The sequence below is a fragment of the Perissodus microlepis genome, chromosome 3 (assembly GCF_051167445.1).
Source record: "Perissodus microlepis isolate ML-2025 ecotype Zambia chromosome 3, ASM5116744v1, whole genome shotgun sequence".
In the NCBI taxonomy this organism is placed as follows: Eukaryota; Metazoa; Chordata; class Actinopteri; order Cichliformes; family Cichlidae; genus Perissodus; species Perissodus microlepis.
In genome coordinates this window covers 37,804,565-37,828,262 of record NC_140463.1, presented here as the reverse complement: position 1 = coordinate 37,828,262, position 23,698 = coordinate 37,804,565, and the positions used below count along the sequence as shown (strand labels likewise).

Genomic DNA, 23,698 nt, shown 5'->3' with positions numbered 1-23,698 from the left:
AAACAACAGTCACCTCGTTGTGCTTTATATTGTATACAATATTACAGAGAAAATCCCAGCAATCAGACGACCCCCGTATGAGCAAGCACTTGGCGACAGTGGAAAGGAAAAACTCCCTTTTGACAGGAAGAAACCTTCAGCAGAACCATACTCAGTAAGGGGTGACTATTTGCCATAAGTGGAATGGGGGGAAGGGAGGGAGACAGGACAGCCAGAGATTAATAATAACTAATGATGACATGCAGAGTCGTTTGTAAGGACATAGTGAGTGAAGAAGAAGCACTCAGTGCATCATTAATATATTAAGTTTTAAACCTAATCTTAAAAGTAAAGAGGGTGTCTGTCTTCTGAATCCAAACTGGGAGCTGGTTCCATGGAAAACATGCCTGCAACCTGAAAGCTCGTCCTCCCATTAAAAACCCTACCAACCAAGTAGCCAACAATCTAAGAGCCAAGTGCTCTGATGGGTCCTGGCACTATGGGGTTTGTCAGATAAGACTGAATAAAGTTCATTTGTTACTGACTTTGTATTTGAAGATGGTAGCTATGGTAGCTGGGAGAGACTCCACGACCCTGATAAGGATAAGCGAAAGAGGATGGATGGATGGAGCAGTTTAATATTTGCATTGAAGGACACATACTGGTCAAAAACTACCCCAAAATTTCTCACGGTGTTATTGGATGCCAAGGTAATGCAGAGAGTAAAACTAATTTTTCTCGAATTTTTAGGGACAAGTACGATGACCTTAGTTTTATCTGAATGTAGAAGCAGGAAATTAGAGGTCATTGGCTCTTTGTGCCTTTAAGACCTTCTTGCAGTTTGACTAATTGGTGTGTGTCATCTGGCATCATGGATAGAAGAAGCAAAAGTAAAGGTGTTGGGGAATGGTAGATAATGGACCAAACTAAAAAACTATAAACCCAGTTCCAAAAAAAGGTGCGATGCCATCCATAAATGCAGGTTAAAGTTCTATCATGCCAAGAACATGATTCAGTAATGCTGCTGTCTTCTCTGGTTCAAAGCCCAAAGCCGAAGTGTAAAACTTTTCTGTGGTGATGTTAAATTCTTTTTAGATAACATGGACATTGTGTCCTCCAGACTAAAGAGGAAGGGAAACATCCAGCATGTTATCAGCACTCATTTCAAAAGCCTGCATCTCTGACGGTATGGAGGTGCATTAGTGCCTGTGGAACTGGTAGCCTGAACATCTGGAAAGGCCTGTCTGCGGTGAAGACATTTCAACAAACATTTGGGGCATCAGGAAATGAAAAATACAAACCAGGACTGTTGCGAATCAGTCAGGAATGGGACAACATTCCTCACCTAAAAGTCCAGCAGTGGCAAACGTGGCCCTGGCCCAATTTTTTTGAGATGTGTTGCTGCCATCAAATTCAAAATGACCTAATTTCTTTCTAAAAATGTTACGTTTTCACAGCTGAAACATTTGATATGTGTTCTATGTTCTATTGTGAATAAAATATTGAGATTTGAGATGTGCAAATCATTGGATTTTACACAGCACCTAATATTTTGGGGGAAATGGAGTTGTAAGAAATGCATCGTTTTGCAACTAAAACTGGCACAAGAGCTTTCAGTGCTGCATCTATCTATGTTAAAGGACTCACTGAGGAGGAACATACAGTTTTTCCCAGAAAAGGGGGATCTGGATCCCCTACTCAGGTAGTTATATAATGCCTTAGAGACACAGATTGATTGTATCTGCAATGGCTAACACTGCTTGTATAAAGATGAATTAAAAAAGGTAAAAACAAACAAACATTTTTTTTTAATTTGTTAAACTGGAAATTGTTAAATAAGTTAAATTAGAAATGAAACCCCTGACTAACAAACAGAGCTCCCTATATACCATCTCCATCATCACTTACCACCCACCTAAGCTCGTTCCCGCCAAACAACTGTGCACGAGCATCCACCCAGCGCTGAACGCCTCTCACACACACAGCGAAACTTGGGAGTTGAATGAGAAGCACGCAAGTAGACCCAGCCGCGTACAAGTCAGTGAGGACGAGCTCCTGTGATCAACAACAATAATATTAATTAAAAAACTCCATCTTTGGGAAGAAACAATGGACGCAAAAAGAGTGGAGACCGTATCCGCCCGCGTGGATGCCGCTGTTTCTTCAACTGGTAGGACAGTGATGGCATGTTTTGGCTCGTGCACCGATAACAGAGTGATTTATAATGTGTCTTTTGCTCGGTTTCTCGTGTGGAAAATATATATGCAAAAGAAGCCAAGCGGAAGAGTGGAAATTTAATGTTGCCTCGCTTCCTGGTGAAAATACCTTTTACAGCGTGCCTTAAAGCTGTTATTACAGGTGGAGGACACAGGAATACTCTTTAATTAGGCAAAGCGGACGTCTTACTTTGGTAAAAACCACAACTTTAGAGCTTTTTTGGGCTAAAGATAAGACCAAATGCACTGTCAAAGGGAAAAGTTACAATGAAGTGACTAATATTAATAGTGCAGTGGGTTCTTGGTTAATAAGTTTTCAAAGGCAACATTAAATTACTCCCATGCTAATTTTTAGCTTGCATGTTTTTTAATGCTTAGCATATTTTTTGTTGTTTGTAACCAGAGCCATGCCAGGACTTTTGCCTTCTTTTGAAAGACAGATATTGTTTGGGTGACCATTTCTTTGACGGCTTTCATTAGTTTGTCATCGCATGTTTTTACTGTGCAATTTCACCTAGATTTAAATGATAAATTATTTGGCAATTGGTCGTTAAAATGTCACAAAATACGTCACTTCCTTTAAAAAAAAAAATCTATGTTTATGTTTTTCAATAATTATATTACATTTGTCATTATTCATTAATGGAGAATCGTAGAAAACTGATGACAGTGACAGTGAATCAGCATACCCTTTAGCAGGACCTCACCTAAACAGAATCCAGTCTTCATTAAGACACCTGTGGTTTTCCTTCTTTGACTTTAAGTTGTTTGTGATAGCTTTTTTTTTTTTTCTTTTTAAATCTGCAGCTGTACCCTAAACTGTGCATACTCAAAACTTGTGGCAATAGAATTTATGTAGCCATAAAAAAAGACCATAATGGATTCAGTAGCACAAACCCTCTCCTGGGTTCCTCCACCCCTCTCCTGCACAGTACTTGGCTGGCATCCAGAATAATGATCACTCAGTTATAGTCCGTAAGTTTCCCCTTAGGCCGTTCACTGCCTCTCTTAGAGCCAAAAGGAGCAGTTAACTTCTCATCATTCCTGACACAGGTTAATGTTTGTTTGCACGCCTAATTGACTCCTAATTATCCTTTTGTTAAAGACGTGAGTCATACCTTTAAGGTTTTAAACAGATTTGAGCTGCTGAGGAGCATAACACTTGTCCAGCAAACGCTGTACTGCGATCCGGAGGTTTAGATTTTCAAGTATTAGCCCATAGCGGGAGGGGTGTATAGAATGGGGAAACAATACTGTGTGTAGCTGCTTAAATAACCACTAGCGAGGAGTAAAACCTAGAACAACTAATGAGGTCATGTTGTCTTTTAACAAAAGCACTGTGACAATCAGGCTGGTGAAAGTGAAGACTGTGGCAGGTCCCAGTTGTCTCCTGTTGCAGTTACAGTATAAAGAGCTTTTTCATAGCAGCCATTTTGACATGAAATAATAGCTGAGCACAGGTGTAAGTAATCACATTGATTAGGGCTCTGTAGCTAAATAGAACAGTGCCTTCGGTAACGTCATTAGTAACACCTGTGTTTACCTTATTGCCAAATATGGCTGCTGCGAAAATGGTCTGTTGGCTGCATTAGAATGTAAACACATTATGCTGTATGTTATGTGATTGAAGGATATTTTAAATCTCATTTAAATGAGATACCTTATTGTGCTAGTCATTTAATTTAAAAATTTCCTGTCTCTTTTTTTTGCCTATATACTTTTCAGTCATAATATATTTTTGATTTTTTTTTCCAAGTATTCATCAGGACTGTGCTCAAAGACTCAGGACTGTTTAAGGTTGAATCTTTAGCTTAAAAATTACATAATACTGTAATCTTTTTTTTTTCAGTTATGCTTTATGTTTAAACTTTGATTGTTGTGGTTTGTGTGGCTGAGGTTTGGCTTGTAATAGAGTGCCATGTCCGAGACTCCCATAGCAATTGATGACTTGCTTGCTTAGTGTGGGTGTGAGGTGGTTAGGGTGTGTGTGATATCCCCCGTGTTGGTGTTGTTCCTTGATCATAATTATTGTTGATCCAGGTTCACCACTGCAGAGACCAGATTGTTGTCATGTCATAGATTTGTGATGTTGAAAAAACCAATGTGCACTAAGTGGCATTAGGATTAAGGTTGGGGGATGTAATTGGGGTTACGGGGTTATGGTTTTGGAGTTGGGGTTAGATGTGATGGTGTTTCTACGTTGCAAAACTATGACATCACAATACTGTGATCGGCCGCTTGTAATGTTGAACCTGCACCAACGTTAATTATGATGATCCAGGAACAACACCAACACAGGGACATGAGACTGTGGAGCGATTAGCATTTTTGCTTAACAGCAAAGAGGTCCTTTGTTTGAATCTGCCATCTGGGGCCATTCTTTGAGGAGTTTGCATGTGCTCCCTGTGCCACAGACACTAACAGAGACCTGAGGGGGTGTAGGAGAGGCTATATCAGGTGTGATGTACCATAAACCTTTGCAGGATATGTTTTTTATCTTAAGTTAATGAGGCCTGTGGGAGTTTGAATCTGACTATAGTTAGCTTGTCTTAGCAGCTGACTCTAAGCCTCTCTGATTTACTGTAGTTGCCACTTCTGACCCTTTTGCTTGGTATTTAAGGCAATTTAGATTTAATTAGAACTATAGGGTCAGTCTGTGTGTGTGGGAGGGACTGGAAGGGGCTGAAACATGTAGACATTTGCTACAAGCTTGCATCAGAAATCACTTGACTGTCACAGAGAGAATCCACATTCTGTCCCCTATGGCGCTTATTTTTCCTCAGCTCTTCCCTTTCCCTTAACTCCAGTCACTAAAGCCATCACTACTTTTTTTTAAAATCCCAATAGGATACCACATTATGGTGGTGCCCCAGGGAAATCTTAAAATATAACAATCAGCCATAAATATGCTACACCGCCCAGTCATGAGTTGATCCTCCCAAGAGCTGCTTCCTTGGTGCAGTGATTCTTTGCATCAGTGCCTCGGAGCTCTCTCAGATCACCATTACAACTTCTGTCGGTGCCTGCCAACGGCTCCCCTAGACATTTCTCTCCTTTAGTGCAGATTCCCAGAGTTTTAAAAAACGGCGGTATATGAAGCGCAGCCCCGCGAGGCGTATTGTTCTGACTGAGTTGCTTTCAGCACCACGGCCAGCTCCTTCTCTTGCACCTAAACCTTTGGGAGTGCACTGTGGAGTTTTTCTAAACGCCGTCTTTTCATATTAGCAGTAAAGCAGTACCACATAAGTGTTGAATCAATGCTTCATTTACTCTGATTTGCATTTGATTAAGCTTGCATTTTACCTACGCCATGCATCAGCTAACACATTTGTAAGACCTTTGTTAGTCAGCAGATGTAACAAGTCATGACAATAGTGACAGCACACCCCTGTTGTCATTCACAGTTTCGGTCTACATGTGTGCAACTTTATAAATCGCATCGAGAAGTCATCTTTTCTAAGGTTAGCAGTTAGTCAGGAATTGGTCAGGTAATGTTTAAGTTGATGTTTTTTTTTGGCAGTCAGGGGTCCTGAGATCACAGTGAAGCAAAGGTACAGATTGAAGAGGAAACTGCTCCAAATCTGTCAGACGGCAGGGCGGAATGATTCAGCATTTCACAGGAATGTTTTGACAGTATGCAGTAAAGGATCACATAAAAGTCTCTTCTGTTTTTTTTCCTTCTTTTTGTTACCTCAAACCACCAGTTGTTTGATTTGTTATTAGACCAATTTACATTGTCCTTGATGATCTCAAAGTGTGACGTGGAGATTATGCAAATAAAACTATTTAAAGGCCAATTAATGAGATTCAGAATTAACCACGTAATGTTTTTAAGTGGCAGCTTCGAGACACGTTCCTGGAAGCATCTGCAGGTGTTTGGGTTTTTTTAATCAGGAAAATTGCAGATGTAATTGTGTGACTTTGCTCGCTCTAGCTTTGTGCCTCTTCACCGAGATAAATCTGCCATCATTTGGCAGTGGGGATCATCAGAATTTTGGATCTGTTTGTCAGGTTTTATATTAATTATGTAAATAGATTCATAATTGGACAGTTTGACTTGCTAAACAGTCGGAGGCATACCAACTGCTGTGGAGTTAAGTGTACTTATCATCATTACGGCAAAAGAAGGCTTTGTTGTCGATAGGTTTCGTTTTTGTAATCACCCGCGTGTGTCCTCTCTACCTGTCGATAAAAAGGAGATCCGTGGTTACATCTAGGATTAATTGTACAATGAACCTCCCTTCTTATCTCATGGGCACCCTCAAGCAGATTTTGTTTGCTTTGCATCCAGGCTTTGTTTTTCCTTCACATGGACTGGGTGGGGAGCATCTGCTTGCATGGACCATCTGCCTTGGGACACAGGCCAGACAAGAATGAGGGAAGGAAAAGTCAAAAAGAAAAGAGGGTGTGGTGAGAATGCAGGGTTCGGAAAAGGAGAGGCAACGCAAGACAGTGAAGTGTGAACCCACATAGTGCGACTGACTGGCACGCCGAAGGAGGGTCGCTGTACCATTTCTGTGGGTTACTGCTTTTGGGACGGAGGAACATAAGGTGCTTGTATATGACTGCTGGAAGCTGAAAGAATTAGACTGTGTTTTGTGTTTATGTGTCCACCCACAGGCTTGTTTATGCCACGCATTCATTCTATTGGACTTCTTTGGATAGTGCGCCAAACAGCCGGTTCCAACTGGGTGGGAAATGCTTGGCCTCAGCTTGCAAACGTGCCTTTGTTTGTTAGTGCCAAGGTCACACTGCGGAAAAACTGCATTCCTAGGGAATAAAAAAGAAACCATGGTCACCTTTTACCTTTCCAATTAAACTTTTGGACTGCTTTGGAAACCTCTTTTTTTATAAATGAAACTGTTGTTTGTATAGGTGCAAGGTGACTTTTTATAATAATGTATTTCATAGTTTACATTGCTGATCCCAGGGCCTTTCTTATAACAACCAGCAAGCAAACAAACAAAGAAAGAAAATCCTGTATTTTGTCCAGAAATTGTTTTGCTGTGATCCCATAATAGCGCCTGACTGATATAGGATTACAAGATACTGATTTTGTGAATTTAAATAATTTTCTTGTCACATGGAGTTGTGGATTATTCATTTATGTTCTGCCCAAACAAAGGTTGCCAACAGGGAAGTTGCAGCACACACAATGTGGTTAAAGGGCATTTCCCTTGTCTCTTCTTTTCTTCTAAATTTAAAAAAATGTTCATTTATTGGCCGCTGTAAATGCTGATGCCGATATATTAGCAAATGACTAATATCAGCTGATGTATCTTTGTTCCTTACGGCAAGATTTCCGAGCCCTTTAAATCATATCTGCGTAAATGAGTGTCGATTTATATTTACCACTGAATTATTACACAAGAAACACAGAAACAGTCCATCACTATGTGCTTCTAAGTTCATTTTCAGCTGGTGAAATGTGTTGTATCTCACGCCCCCAACATTACTCTCCACTACGAGACACTGAAAATAAAAGCAAATCATAAAAATACCCCTTAAAGGATCCGCCGTATGTCTGGGAGAACAAGTTTTTCCAAAGACTCCTTGATGAAATGGTGTCAGGGCTGAACATCATACAGGCCATATGTGGAGGCAGGCCCGGCATGAGTGGCCAACTGGAGGGTCCGTCTGTCTTTCTTCTCATCCCAATAGGGAGGGGAGTAGGGGGGCTCTATTCTGGGATTTAGTTTCTTCAAAAGTCCATGTCCTACAGGGTATTGCCAGCACTTAATATAGACTCTCACAACAGCAAAATACTAAACATATCTGTCATTCCAGTGGGAGATTATGACATGCAAAGCATACTGATATGTGCCATATGCCAGCCTGGGTCCATCTTGATAATTAGGATGGAACTGAAAATAGACTGCAGCACTCTGCATGGAATGACAATGACTGCTAATGGGCTTATCATTATTTGTTTAAGTGATTATTAGTAGATCTTTTGCAGCGTTCTGTCAACCAACACTCAACCTTGAAAGTGATGGAAAGAATTGGCCAGTTGTATGGTAGTTGCAGCATCCATGCAGTGTGCAAGGATGACACCTAGTGGCCATTCAGAGAAAAGGTGCCCATAAGTCAAGATGATGGTATGAAATAATTGTGCTAAAGTCTAGTGTGGGCATGCTTGCTTATCGTACTTTGAAAAACAAACAGACTGGGTTTAGGTTGCCATACTTAGGCATAAAGCTGCTTTTAATGCTGGAGCTACTAAGTGATTTAGTTATTGATTATTCTGCCAGTTAATTGTTAATCACGTTTAAGAGCAGCTTGTAAACTAAGCCTCTTCTGTTGTCCAAAATACAAGTGCATTTTTTTCTTTTCTATCTTTCTTTGATGGATTGGCAGCCTGTCCAGGCTGTACTGTCCAGCTCCCCCACCACCCCTTAATTGGATAAGCAGTAAGAAAATGGATGCATGGATGGACAGATGCATCTTACTTCTCTCTAACTGTTTGTTTGTTGTGCTTCCCTCCCTTGGGAAGTTTTTTCCGGCATCCTTATGAAATATTAGTGAATAGTGAGAAATACCCTTCTAAATTACCCACAGCCTACAAATGTAAGTAGCTTTGTGTCATTTTGAGCATCATTATAGAATTCATTATTACCACTGAAAGGAAAAATACAAATTAGATGACACTTTAAGAGCTGGAAAGAGTGAATCTGTAGTATTTTTACTAAAATATTTTTTTTTTTCTTATCAGTTGATTTTATGCAGAGTTTGGTGCAGAAAAAATAAAATAAACCAACTCTATGACTTATTTTTTAGTATCATCAGTCAGTGAATGTACTCATTGTTAGTTTTTTTTTGCTAACTACAATATCATACCAGCTTTGTTTGTAAAGCATGGAAAAAAATCCACAATGGACCAAAGTGCTGTACATTGTACAAAAGCTGCACAATTTTTAAAAAAATACAAGTGATAAAATAAAATAAATAAAATCGACATCTCCCACGGTGTCAGAGGCTAATTTAAAAACAGACAGAGAAGAGCCCTGTTTAATGTGCAAAGGCAAATTGTTCCACATTTTGGGAGCTGCAACTACCGCCATTGTGCTAATCCATAAAACAAGTATAGATGACAGGCAACTATCCTGATAAGAGAACATTCGTTGTGCAGTGGCAAACAAATTGCTCCTTGTCTGATGAGCTGAAAATCAAGCGCATCCCTGGAGACAATAAAAGTGACCTTACTACATAAACCTGCAGATAGGCTATATTCTTTTATATGCTTGACTGCCACAGTGACACGCATCCTTACACAGAATGTGCCCCAAATCCCTCTGGGTGCTTGTATAGTCACCAGCGCAGTGTCTCTGTACACGCTGACCGATAAAGACTCTCTGTTATCTTCAGATAGCAGGCGCTGCGGCTGAATAATTTATGGAGGCATTCCAACACTTTGACTGAGGAAACTGCACACACCCACAGAGGGCAGGGCGGTGGTGAAAGGTTTGAGGCGTATCTCTGGGGGTGTGTTTGTGGGTGCCTGTTTGAAAGTGTGCATATTCAAAGATGTGTGTCTATAGCTTTTTCTTGGCACTGCGTGTTGTGTGTTGATTTTCTCTGATTTTTCTCGTTTGATTTTTTTCATTGTTTTTAAACTATGTGGGACATCTCGCTGCAGTTCATTTAACGATGAAAGAGGGAGCAAGAGTGAGAGAGATCAGGCAAATCTGAGCCGATGGACTGTTCGCCCCATTCATTTTCATTACGCTGAGGGGCCCTCTCCTAAGAGCTTTGTCAATTACCCGGTGTATAAAAGTGCTCAACACCTAATTACACAACAGTTGCATAATAGTGCGGGTATGTAATTGAAACATAATAATGAGAAAATGCTGTGATTGACAGATAATTGTATCAGCAACCTTGTTAGGTGGGTATGTCAACCCTTTTTTCATTATCTTATGTGACCTTTCAATTAGCCTTTGCAGCCAAAGCTGCTGAAGGTTCATGTGAATAAACCAGCTGCATTCTGGAGTAACCGGAGACTCTTACCGAACCAGGAAAAAAAGCTTCCCTTGCTTCAACGTTTGCTTTTTTTTCCCCGTCTCACACCGATCTTTGGTTCTTGTAGTCTTCACCTTACCTCTGATCAGATTACACAGCCATGGTTCAAGAAGTGATTGGATCAGTTTCAGGTCAGCTTAAGTAAATAAGTTAACAACAGCTGTTTCCGCAAAGATACCATTATGGAGCTCTCGGGTTTCAGAACAAGCAAGAAAGTAGATCGTGACTTCACTGAGATCAGCCTTCAGTGTGGCTCGCATCTTTAAGTACTGCATTGCAGTTTGTTTAATCCACAGGGCCGTTTCCCACTTGCATTGTGCTAATTTTAGCTGCCACTTTGGAGGACAAGGTCGTGGTCGGTGTGTGAAAAATTGGGAAGACAAAATGTATGTGTCTATGCGTGCTGAAGGGAGGCAGAAAGTCATCCAGCCTCGAAGCACTCTGCTCAGTGTGTCTTCTGTCTAGTCTCGCTGTGACTACCAGCCAACACGGTAACACTGAGCTACAGGGGTTCTGACCACCATGACATTGGAACGGCTTGGGAGATGGCAAAGGAGGTAGCAGCTCATTTCAAGCTATTGCACCAGAGAATAATGAGCTCCCTGGTTTATGGCTCCAACCTGAGTTTCTGCAGTGGCTGCAGCTGTTTTGTGTATGTGTGTGTGTGTCTCTGAGTATGTGTTTGTATGCTTTTAAAGTTTTACCTTGTGTGGGCATGGATGAGGCAATAATTCAATAAATTTTTGAAATCCTACAATGTAATGTTTTCACTATTGGTTTGAAAAAAATCTCTCTATGTGTGAAAACAAAGCAAACCGTGGGGAAAAGTTTCCAAACTCATCAACCGATTCAGACCAGAGTAAACAAACTATAGGTATGGCAACGTCCTTAGAGAGTAATTGTAGCATATTCATATATACAGACTCGCCTAACCAGCTAATAAGCAGTAGTTCACTTGCATCACACATACAAAGGAGTACTGCAGGGAAAAAAATATAGCCAAAGGGTGTTAAAAGGACAAATTCCCAACAACAAACAGACTTTGGCTTTCACCCATTCTCAGAACCTTAATATGAGACAAACAGGCAGATTTGGTAAAACTTATAGCATAGATTTAACGTTGGCTATAGTTAGGGCTGCCACGATTAGTCGACTAGTCACGATTACCTCGACTATCAAAATCGTCGACGACTGATTTAATAGTCGACGCGTCGTTTGAAGCTTTGTAAGATCCCAAAAGACGGAGGTAGTAGGATTTAAGAGTGTAATAACAGACTGAAACAGAAGATGGCAGCACTGCATGTACAAGGATGCCAGCTGCCGTTAAACCCAGAAGAAGTAGAAGAAGTTGTGTCCCAGAATTCATAGCGCGGCCCAGCTCAGTTTCCAACAATGGCGGCAGCTAGTTAGTTTTAATATTACTCTTATTATTCTTTCTGGGTCACAAAATAAACGTTTAACATTTTCAGGCGAGAATGTAGCTGTGTAAACCTCAAATATCTGCTCAGTTTATCAAGACACCACATATTTTCAAAAGCGCTTTCGGAGACGTCTGTTACCCACTAGCTCGATAGCTAGCCGGGGGCAAGGCTCACTAGAGCCGGTGAGAACCCCGGACTCCCGGCAAATTGTTTTCAAACCCACCGCCGTCTTTCGCTACTCAGGTTAAACGTACATAAGTCACTTAGATAACTTAAAAATGTTATTGTTTGGCTTTTTTAAAATATTTTATTTGTTCCCGAGTAAATCGGTTTGGCTGAGATTAAAGTTATAGTTTTTACACAGCTGAATAAACGTCAAGCAGACAACTGATTATCAGAAGTGTGAGATGCTCGAGAATATACTCCGGTGTCCCGTTATATTTTAGATAGCAAGGAGTTTATTAAACTTCACCGAAACAATCTGCAAATTTCATTAAAATTTAATAAACTATCATCTTGTCTTTATTTTTAGTTAGCACATACCATAAACACTTAAAGCTGTAAGCTAATGATAGTTATATAAGAGCAGATGCATGCTGGTGCAATAAGCTGTACGCTGTACGTCCAATGGATGCATGATCTGATTAGTCGACTAATCGCAAAAATAATCGGTGACTAGTCGACTATCAAAATAATCGTTTGTGGCAGCCCTAGCTATAGTCTATGTTAAATCAATTTCACTCATCTGCCCTAACCTGGAGCATTTACACTTACTTGAGCAGTGAAGGCAATTAGGGGACAGTGTTTAGTACTGTGGTGGGGAACATTCAAGAAAATAAAAGATTTAATAATATGTTGCTGATGTTGCTGGACAGTGTTTCCCTTTGGGTAATGGCTTCTGTAATGGGGTGTTGCATTATCCTTGCAAGGTTTTATGGTAATGTGGGGCTTGGTTCAAATGACTCCTTTTTTCCTCCGATGTGTGTCTTCGATCATTTCACACCGAGCAGGGTTTTTAGTAAGTCTTTAGCTTTTCCAAAGTCACCTGCAACATTTGGACTTAAAAAGCAAGATTCCCTCTTAAAACCTCACATAAAGGTGTAGGAAGTTCTACCTGTTTACCCAAAGTGAGCTTTTGTTTTGCAGTAGTTACAGAAACACAGACAACTCTACAATGAAAAGTAAGGGGATTTTAATTTGAACTAAACTGTTTTTTTACTAAAGAACAAAATTTCATTTTTAAATGACTCACAGAAAATAGTGCCTGATGCAAAAATAGAGGGTCTTTATCGTTCCTTGTTAAATCCCATCAGCTCATGAGTGAGCTGTTTTGCGTGTTAAAACATCTGCCAGAAACAATTAGAGGAAGATGAGCCTAAGATGAGACTTGGTGCTTTAATGTGTCCATTATTTCAAACTGAACATGGTGAAGCAGAACACAGAGAACAGAAACACGTGTAACTGCCAGAATGTTACATTTTGAGGAGGAGTAGCTGTGTAATACAGCCATAGACCTCTTTTGCTTTTACCTTGTTAACTTAACAATTTTTAGTACCAGGTTTGTCACAGTCTTTCAAATTGAGGTTTTACCCCTCAGCTGTAAAATGGTGATGGGGTTGCGATAACGTGAGAACGACGCAGGAGTTTGATGCCACATGTGCATCTACTAACTGGCGTGGTGCTGTGCATTGTGGTCAGAGATCTCCAGCTTGGTGGAGATTGTTCTAGAAGTCTTGTGGTTTGTTCAAATGCAACTTTTCAAACCTAAGCTGTGCCGTCATGTTGCTTTTAGGGAGAATTGGTTTTCTCCGGACAATCCTTCCAAACAAGTGCCACTCTGTTAACATTTAACAGAGATGTAACTCTTGGGTTTTTTCAGTCTGTGAGCATTGCATGGCCTGACGCTGGGGTGAATTTTCTGGGACTTGCACTGCTGGGAAGATTGACGGCTGTCTTGAATGTGAGGGGAAGAAACTTTCTCACTGCAGAATGATGGACTTAAAGTAGATGGAAAACAACAATTGATTCTCTAAGCTTGTGATGATTTCTTTCCTCCTTGTGTTTATAGACACCAGGAAACTACCAAAACTTCTGCTTTTTTTAGAAGTGCTTACACTTACTGATGATCAGTTATTGGAGTGTATATGATTATTAGCGCCTGGCTGCTACGTAAGCTATTAATTCCTGGGAAAGACGTAAGGGTGCACTTAGTTTTTCACTTACTGCTGAAGCATTTTGGTTTAATTTTTGGCAGATAAATTATTATATCATGTAGTATGTAATTTTCTGTAATTCATGCAGTCTGCCTTCACAGATTGTCACGAATGCTTCTAAAGAGCTCACTGAATTTGAGTATGGTATTGTTAGAACAAGTCAGTTTGTGAAATTTCTTCTCTCAAAGATATTCAACGATTAGCTGTGAGTGGGATTATTGCAAAGTGGAAGTGTTTGGAAACCACAGCAACTCAACCATGAAGTGGCAGACTACGTGAAGTTACAAAGCTGGGTCTGAAGTAGATGTAAAAGTCACCAATAAGACAACTTCCTGCCTTCAGCCACCTCTCTGTACTTTCCTGTCTAACAAGAACGCCGGTGTGGCAGTTTCCAAATCGTTAGAGATTTATGAACTAAAATCAGGGATAATTATGACTTTGTTAATCTGTAGCAAAAGTATTGTTTCGATTTTGGCTGACAGTCTGCAAAATACTGAGGTAAAATATTCGCAAGCAGTGCAAACTGTGGAAATGGATCGACTCCTGAGTTGTCAGTCATTGCATTTTGAGTCAGGCGTTCTTTTAGTCTGCTCAACTTAATAATGAGGGCCACAGAACATGTAGACACACGGTCATTTCTGTTGGCTAGTTGGGCAAGTACATGTCTCACTCTCTGGTCTTTGAGAAGGAAAGCAAATGGATAAACATACACTTAAAGTTACTGCTTATTCTGCTTATAATAAAAACAGTATCTAATGTGTTTTTTGTGCAAAACTGGGCGAAGCTTAGTCTTCCAAAACATCCTGCAGGCTGCAGTTAGTGACAAGCTTAGATGATAAAGCCTAGGTGTCAAACACATACACACATATGGTGTAACGCTAAATCCACTCCACTTGAGCTGCTCTCTGAATTGATTTTTTATAATACATTATCACAAATTGCTTCTGACATTACCGATGTGTGTCTGTAATCAAGGAACAATAAAGATTTAAGGCATTCACAGACTCAGTCTTATATCTCCTACAAAACCACGTAGTACCTTAAAGGCATTCAGCAGCTAATGCATGTGGATTGTATTTCAGTTATTTTCGTGGGGTGGCAGGAGCAGGACAGATAATCATAACTGAGAGGATGCGGTAGGAGCAGTACTCCACCCATCTTCCACTTACACGCACATCACATTTGTGTTCTTTTTGCTTGGCTGTGATTTATGTGCTGCACTGAATGGGTGTGCCACAATCAGACTGACAAAATATTTTTCATAACGTAGAAGAACAGCTGAAGACTTGTAATTGAGTAAAATCTCGCACATTATTGCTGGAATCTGGACATTGCATAGCTCCTCTGGATGGTTACGGAGCAGTATATTAGTCTACTGTTTTTTCTATATTTGTGATGATACAAAAATTCAACCATGCCTGCTCTTGGAGTTGACTCATACTCAACTAAGGCAGCGTTGAATATCAATAGCTCCTTGAATATAAATTATTCAGTATAGGGACAAACCTTTCAAGCCTTCTCCCTCAGGATTTGGACATCCCTCAGAATGTGCTCACCTAACAAGTGCTCCCACAGAATGTATATCCATGCATGCATAACATGCCGCAACACAGCGACCAATCTGTTCTCTCATTTCAATCATCGGCGCGTCTCGGCCTGCTGGGAGAGCGTGGCTCCTTTCCCAGTTCTCTGTCCCGGGCCCCCCTCTGTCTCCTCAGGTACAAAATATGTCTCGAACATCTCAGGGGAAGCAATTAGATTAAGCATTGCTGTCTCCCCGTAAGGACAACCATATATCACTATGCAGAAATTAATATTATGTGCATTTAAATGTAAACTTCAGCTCATTTGGAAAACGGCCAAAATGATTAGCATATGAGTCACAGAAATGAGTGATATTTAGAGTCTGTTGTAAGATAAACACAAGGTGTATGTTGAGTGCTGACAAAATTCTGCATTCTGAGATACATGCATATCCTGGTAATAAATCCATGGTTGTCTGGGGGAAGTTTGTGTAATGATGCTTAAACACTTGAGTACAAACATGCGGGTTTAGCAAGTTTTTTATGGGGTTTAAAAGTTACTTGCATCCTTAGCTGTGATAGCAGAGCTGCTATCGTTTTCACCTCTGACTGCTGTGTGTGTCACCATTGCAAGATTTGGTCCTGGCAACACTGATTTTAGCAATCTGTTTCTTTATGAAGAACCAGATTGTGTGTATGTCCCAGTCATGCAAGATGCAGACATAAATAACGAGGGATACTGATATGATTTTATTTATCCTGCTGCTATCATCTGTTCAGTTATTATCAGCTCTGCTTATGTTGATTATCAACTCTGTCTGTGTGGCAATTGATCAGTAAAGTGTCAGTACAGCTGATGCTGAACCTGCAGTAGGAAAAACATGCCAACAATGATAAAATGAACTAAGCTCAACTGCCATATCATAGTAGTGACATCATCATTGCAACAGGAGTCATTATAGCTGAGGTGGTCCAACTGATAATTGAACGACAGTTGGATTCAGACTGAGGAACTGTGTAGTGCTTAATGAAACGCTATAACTTTTATCTCTAGCATTTATGTTCCTCGGAGAAGGTCTTAGCAGGTACATAGTGGCACTCTCTTGCACAAAGGTTGTCACAAGGATAAGATTTTTAAAAAATTGTCTGAACAGTTTTGGTGACTGCAGGACTTTTCCTTTGGTGCTAACTTTAATTCTTAAAGTAACTGGTTGACATTCAAGTGAAACTCATGACTTTCCATCTGCACTTTGTGCACTTTGTATAGATGAGGTTTTGTGTGTGTGTGTGTGTGTGTGTGTGTGTGTGTGTGTGTGTGTGTGTGTGTGTGTGTGTGTGTGTGTGTGTGTGTGTATCACAGCTTTCATGTGTTTGAAGAGGATGAGGTAGGATGATCAAAGAGGGTCCACTGCAAACAGTTACCCGCAGCTTGGACTCTTTTCCTCTTCTTCTTGAATAAACCTGCACATACTTGGTCCAAACTTGAAGTAAAAGCCACATTGCTATGGAGTATTTTCTCTCTACCTCCCTCCCTCCATCTCTCTCTCTCTCTCTCTCTCTGTGTACCCCTCTCTCTCTTCCCCTGCTATTCATTCACTGGGTCTTCTTCACTGAGCGGTCCTTGCTCGCCGCTTCTTTCTCCTCCTCCTTCCTTCCACCCCCCCTTTCACACTCTGTTGATCAGCTCAGGAAAGGGAAAGTGCTTGTGTGAAACCTGAGGATCACTTGCAGACTGAGGAACCGGAGAGAGCAGCCACATCGAGTTTTAGCCTGGAAGGTAAGATGATGCCCAAAGGAACAATTGATAGCAGTTAGTCTACGCAGTGCACCTCTATTTTCTGTGCAATGAATGACATCCAACCTTAAAACAGACCTTGCGGTTAGAGTAGCTGAATGACCTGTGATCTGTTGATGTCTGAAAGTTTTGCTCTTGAAATGGGACCTTGAGGGGAATTGTAGTCATAGTGTAGTGGCAAAGGCAAACTGTCATTGCAGGTCCTTAATGCTCAGACAATCTGCTCAGTTTATTTACTTTTAGCCACAATAGGTGGACAAATTTCCTATCTTCTTGAACCCACAGCTCAAAGGATATGAGACGAGCTTTTTTTGGCTACTGAAAAAGGGCATGTGGAAATGTCTCGCATATCATTATAGCTGCGCATAACTGGGGGCAAAAAGAGATTCCAAATTAGCATATCTATTCAGGTGTGTTGCTTTGTGACAGTTTGCGTTGCATGGTGTAGTGGCTGCAGCTATTCATGTTTGAATCTTTACCGGAGGCAATAAAGACCAGCGTCTCTTGTTTTTAATATGCGGCCGAATTATGTTTACTGTACTCTCATAATGCCGTGCATTTAGGGTTATGAAAGTGCTTGTAGTTGTTGGTCGTTGTCCTTGCAAATAACTGCACGCTATATTTCAGAGTAGTGAGTCTCCAGCCATGTTTACGCCAAGTAAGACAAACCAGATGAGGGGCGACCTGCAGCATTTCCGCAAAGACTACAGCTTCTCCAGGAAAGTCCTGCTCAACTGCTGCCTGGTGCGGCGCATCATCACCTGGGCCTCGCCAAACCCTCAAGGTACAAAAAGCACAGATTTGTAAGTTTGGAAACATCAGGAATCAATTCCCATTCAGTGAATAATAAGGGTGGGGAAAAAATCGATACTGCTTAGTAATAAGATATTTTGTTGGGCAATGTTGTATTGATACAGGGACACGAAATATCAATATTTCAAAAATTAAATAAATTAAAACACTTTCAGAATACTACAAATAGGAGCACTTATCTCCCCAGATAAGAAGCAAACTTTCTGCAAACAGTTGCAGACTGACTTGGACTGACTGCAATCAGTCTCAGAGGTTTGCAAATAGTTGGTCTCTAATTAATAAATGCAGACAGATTGCCAACATGTTGTCATCAGTCTGAATTAGTCTGTCAAGGGGAGACTCGACTCAACTGGCTCCCAGCTTCTTGTATTTTGGATTGATCCCTATAGAACAGGAAGGCTGCTGAGTGCAAATATAACAGTTTAATGTTTCTGTCTACGTAGACAGCAACATATGTGTCATTTTTGACGATTTATCAGAGGTTATTGCTGTATTATCAGAAACAGATTGCATGTAATTGCAAACTTGACTCCATTCAGTTGCAGACTGATAGCAGACTGATAGGAGAGTGACTCTGACTTATGGCAACATTGATGGCAGTCTCATTTTGCAGCGGGGAAAAAAAACACAACTAAAAGGAAATAAGTTTATTTTTAAAGATACTGACTAAGTTTAACTTTGTAGGACATAACTTAAAAAAGGTGATAAATTGCAGTATTTGTTACTGTAATTCTAAGCATTTTGAAAAATGTTAAAAATTTGATATGTGTGTTTGGTGATTCCCACCTCTAGAAGAATAAGATGGACTTTATTATGTATGGCAGTATGAATTCAGTAGAATTTATTCTACTTGTGTTTATTGCTTTAAAGGTGCAGCTACTAACTAATCAAGTATTTTTCCATGAAAGTTTTAGTGACCACAGGAGCAATATACAGAAACAGTTTTATTCAGGATTGCATTCAGATTTCAGCATTACAAAGGAAAATTACAGAATTTTAATCTGTACAATGTAATTTCCTCATATGTAGATGTAAATTATCAACAGGCTAACATCTGATATAGTTGGCTGAGTAGTGCAAAATCTCTATACTATCCCATTGTTACCATGGGCAACATACTGTGATCGTCCCGTATTATGAGTTACTTCCGATTCCCAAAGTTTTTACCGTAACTGGGAGGTCAAGGAAATATCAGTTTCTACTAGAGAACATTGTTGTACAATGTTAGGAACTAAAGAACTGGAAAATGTATAATAAAGCTGATTTCACTTATGTGATTAGATTTAACAGTAACCCTATACACTCACTGAATGTACTGTTAAATTGAGCTTTGAAAAGAAGAACTGGAGCAAAACGTTGTAAAGCCTTGTGGATCTGATCCATTAACCTCTCAACTTATTACAAAGTTTTGTGCGGTGATATCGTATCGATGCAGAGAAACCACATATCAATATCTTACTAGATAAATTAAAATAATGGGAATACTTTAAACAAGAGGTCGCCTGATAGGAGGCAACCCTTTTGCAAGCAGCTGCAGTCTGACTTGGACTGGCTGCAATCACTATCAGAGAAAATCTCATAGGTTTGCAAATATTGCTGTCTAATTTATAAGTGCAGACACACGAGTCTGAAAGAGCCTTTGTCAATGAGCACAACTTGAGGAGACTCGACTCAATTAGCTGCTGTATTCTGGTTATATTCCTATAGAACAGGAACGTTGCTGACAGTTTCTATTAAATGTAAAAATCTGTCTATGTAGGCAGCAACAGATATGTGATTTTTGATGATTTATCAATAGTAATATTGTATTATCTGAAATAGACTGCATGTAATTGCCAACTTGAACCCATTCAATCGCAGACTAATATCAGACTGACACTCTTACACACTCTTAGACTCTTAGACAGGCTCATTTTGCAACAACAACAAAAACACTTAATTGAAGTGAGATAATTTTATCTTACTGGATAAAACAGATACTGATGAAGTTTAACTTTGAGGACATAATTTGCAGTTTAAAAAAAGGTGATAAATTCCAGTATATGTTAAAGCTATACTCATGCTTATTGCAAAATGTAAAAAAAATATTGTGATAATATTGTTTCATGGGGTGTCTGGTGATTCCCACCTCTAATAGAGACGCCAGGATTTATGATTTTACTGCACTGAAATTGATCAGAACACTGCAAGTCACAGTCGAGCCCTCTCTTGATTACTTCTCAGGTCAAGCATATTTACTACAGCCATATATGCACAACTGGATTCGTAGCTACTGTGATTTTTGTTTTTTGCCACTGAAACTGAAACTAAAGTGCAGAGAAAAAATACTGAGCTGTCTTTTTGTAAAGGCCAGTTGCAGCAGAGCATACATTTAGCCACCATATGTGATCCTTGCTGTGATGCATTTTTGCTCTGGCTTTAGTTTTATCTGCATACAAACTTTTGTATGATCGATTTTTTACTGACCTAGTTACAAGAAATGTTTTTGGTGATCCATCATGGCGTCTTTTATTCTGCTTTTTATGTTTTGCTCGCTGATATTTGGAGATATTTTTATTAATAACATGTAAATCTATTTCTTTCAGAGTTTCCTTTATGCGCTTTAGCACCAGTATGCAGGCACATTGATGTGGCTTTTTTATAATCTTATCTGTTTCTCATTTATTTTTACACTTCTGAAGTTCCCATGATTGCACTATATTTCATTGACATGTCAAGCGTTGCCGTTAAAACCTGGAGCATTTGGTAATAGAGAGGTGGTCTCCTGCACTTGTATGATTTGCCAGTTGTTAAGATAAATGGGTTGTGTTTGGGTGTGATTTAGCATGCTATTAAACAGTCATGAATATCTCAGCAGGGACTCCTAAATGGCATCTGCAGTAAACATTTTTCTGCAGGGGTAAAACAATAACAGAAGGTCTATAAAACAGCTGTTTTTGTTTTGGTTTTTTTCCTCAGGAATCACAGAAGCAACAGTGAAATTTCACCTTTTGTCATAAAAAGAGTGTTTTTTCTTTGTAGTTGTATTGATTAGATTGCAGCCAGTGGGGCAGGTGCAGTTTCTACATCTCATAATCACTGTGGTTTCTTTCTCCTGCTTTACCTTACAGTTAACTTTTGAATCTATCTAATAACACGCGAGCTGACAAACACAGCTGGAGCCACACCAGGACCCAGGTGTTTCTGTTGGCCACATAAGAATTACGCTTTCATTGCAATCGCTGCTCATTTTTTTTTTTGCTGAAAAGGCGCTGCTGTCCCTGAGTGTGGGCTGTATTTTCAGGCCACTGTAAGTTTTTAAAAAGCTGTGGAGTGTATGACACAAAGACACATAATGACTTTTTATAATAGCCTAGCAGAAATGAATTTTCCTTCTTTTTTCCCATTTTTTTCTTTCTTTTTTAATGCACACATAAAAACAGATTTATGAGTCACCAGGTAACAGAGAAATAACAACAGTTGTTTTGGATTTTGAGCATCTCTTAGCATATGTTCTTCTTGTAGGTGTTCTTCTCATTAGCTGGCATCTCGAACTAATAACATTATCCCCTCGTGTTACCCAGAATAACCTCTCAGCATGCCGATGATCACACCATAAACCTGCCAGGTGGCAATGGTACCCTCTGGATTTTCAGGCAGTCTGAGGGAAAATGAACACGCTCAATAAAGCGGTTGTTTCTAGAAATACACAAGCCCCCATGTTGTGTCTCCGGGACAGACGTCTGCTACAAGCGAGCTCTTTACAAATCCCCGCTGTCTATGTGATGCACTGAAATGGGTCAGTTGCTTTATAGGGAAATAGCATGCTGTGCTGCGTGCCCCAAAATGTTACCAACCTGTGCGTGGTTGGAGTTTACTCTGAACGTGCTGGACCTGTGCACATCACTCTCCTGTTTTTAAGCTGCGATACGTAGAATTGTTAGATTTACCTCATGTGGCAAATGTGCATTAAGTGGAACTTGAAATTTCCATTGATCCCCGTTTTTTTGCATTGAACCTGTAGAAATTCTCATACTTTTCCTTGTTGGACACTTGTGGTAATCAGAATTGCACCAGTTCTTTGCTGCCAGCAGAGGGCAGCAAGCTACTGACTAAATAGATGTCCAAGCTGATGTAACAGTTTGCTGCATTCAGAGATCTTTAGCTGCAGTGCTGTGAGAATATTATTGGATTTGGAGATTTAAGTGAGTCATTTAGTTGGGTTAGGATGATATTACATAAGTATGGGATTAGAGTATGTGTTTAAAATGTACTGCCACCACAAATAGGAGGACTAAAAGGAGCAAAGATGACAAATTTGTTTCTCAGTAATGAAAATAGAGCTTATTGTCTACTTTGAACAAACAAAATGCAGAAATTTAGCTCATGATCTGCGGAGACAGACTGCAGTAAAAAACATCCCACCAAGATAAAAGGTGCAGTAGGTACCCGTAGGAATCTGGAGCTGCAGCCATCTGCCCAGTTTTATCATGCTTGGCTTTAACTCCATCGGTGTACATGTAAAAGTGTGGCCATGACAACAAAACCATAATTTTCAAAGGCAAGAAAGCAAAGTAAAACAACCCTACAAGATAAGACTGCTCCGAAATCGTGTCAGAATCGCTCTCAGGTACTGAGACTGTCATAAAGCCACAGAATGTCTGCACTGCAGCAGTAATTCAGTGGCCCCAAATGCACTCAGTGTAGCTGGGATGCAGCTTTTTCCTATTACAGCACAATATTGAGGAAGGAAATCAGAATATGACAGCTTGGAAATCCATGACACAGAGAATTAACCATTTCAGTGTTCATCAGTGGCGGATATTGCTTGAGTGGAGACGATGGAGAGCTGTTTGAATTATTTCCTTCCAGGTCTTTTTAGCAGATATCATAATATGTTAACTGTCACTGCATTTTTTAAATATATTTCCCTGGCTAATATATAACTGTGTGCATGCTGTGGCTCAAAGAGCAGATCCTCACCACCTTGAAGGCTGCATTTCTGGGTCACGTCCTTCAGAGAGGACAGAAATAGCCAAATTAATTTGCTTTTGCTTTGGCCAAGTCAGTGGTTATGAACTGCTTTTAAAAATTCCACACACGTTCAGATGAATTACCACCTTTTCATTTTATTGTCTTGTTCAAATCCCACCGCTTCTCCTCTCTAATGGGAAATTAATTTCTGAGAATTTGATCCCACGTCCAACAGTTGGGGATTAGATGCAGTGTCTTAAAGGAACCTTAAACCTTGAGATATAATGCCAGTCTCCATGTTGCTGTATTGTGGAGAACATGTTAGATATCATTAAGCAAATCCTGTCATACACCCCTGACAAGTCTAATTCTGCTCATTTTATCGAATGATGAATCACAATTTTTGCCCGTAGCTTCAGGCCAAACGTCTGCTTTCGATAAAGTAACTCTGTTTCCATTTCAATCTGTTTTCCCTCTTGGTCAAGAGTGCGGGCCTCTGTAGAACTGAGGTGGAAATGGAAAAAGGCAATGATGGATTAGAGAGGTAGCTGAGGCAGCGTGCAGCCTCTCAGTTCAGAGGACAGGGGGAAAAGAGCGATTGCCTAGAGACCGCTGCCTGGCTGCGATGCTGACATGTCCTACTGTTGTCTTTCATTTGATTCATATATTGTGAAAACACTGCTGGAGAATGAGTGGACGGGATCCCACAGTGATGCCTTTCCCTGACATTAATCTTATTCATCGTGCCGGCTAGTGCTGGTGGCAG

At 40.1% G+C, this 23,698-nt stretch overlaps 1 protein-coding gene across 4 annotated transcripts in view; it reads left to right on the top strand.

Annotated features, from left to right (window-relative positions):
• Positions 1-1,929: 1,929 nt before the first annotated feature.
• Positions 1,930-23,698, top strand: part of kcnip4a (potassium voltage-gated channel interacting protein 4a) — a 163,259-nt gene continuing 141,490 nt past the window's right edge. Inside the window, exons 1-2 of one of the 4 annotated variants that reach the window (XM_084924318.1) lie at positions 16,731-17,148; positions 17,799-17,950. In XM_084924318.1, the coding sequence (XP_084780444.1) occupies positions 17,812-17,950 (139 nt within the window). In that variant the 5' untranslated portion in view covers positions 16,731-17,148; positions 17,799-17,811. Of the gene's footprint in view, positions 2,150-16,730; positions 17,149-17,793; positions 17,951-23,698 lie in introns of those variants that run through there. The other 3 variants (XM_084924317.1, XM_084924316.1, XM_084924322.1) reach the window with 3 other exon arrangements.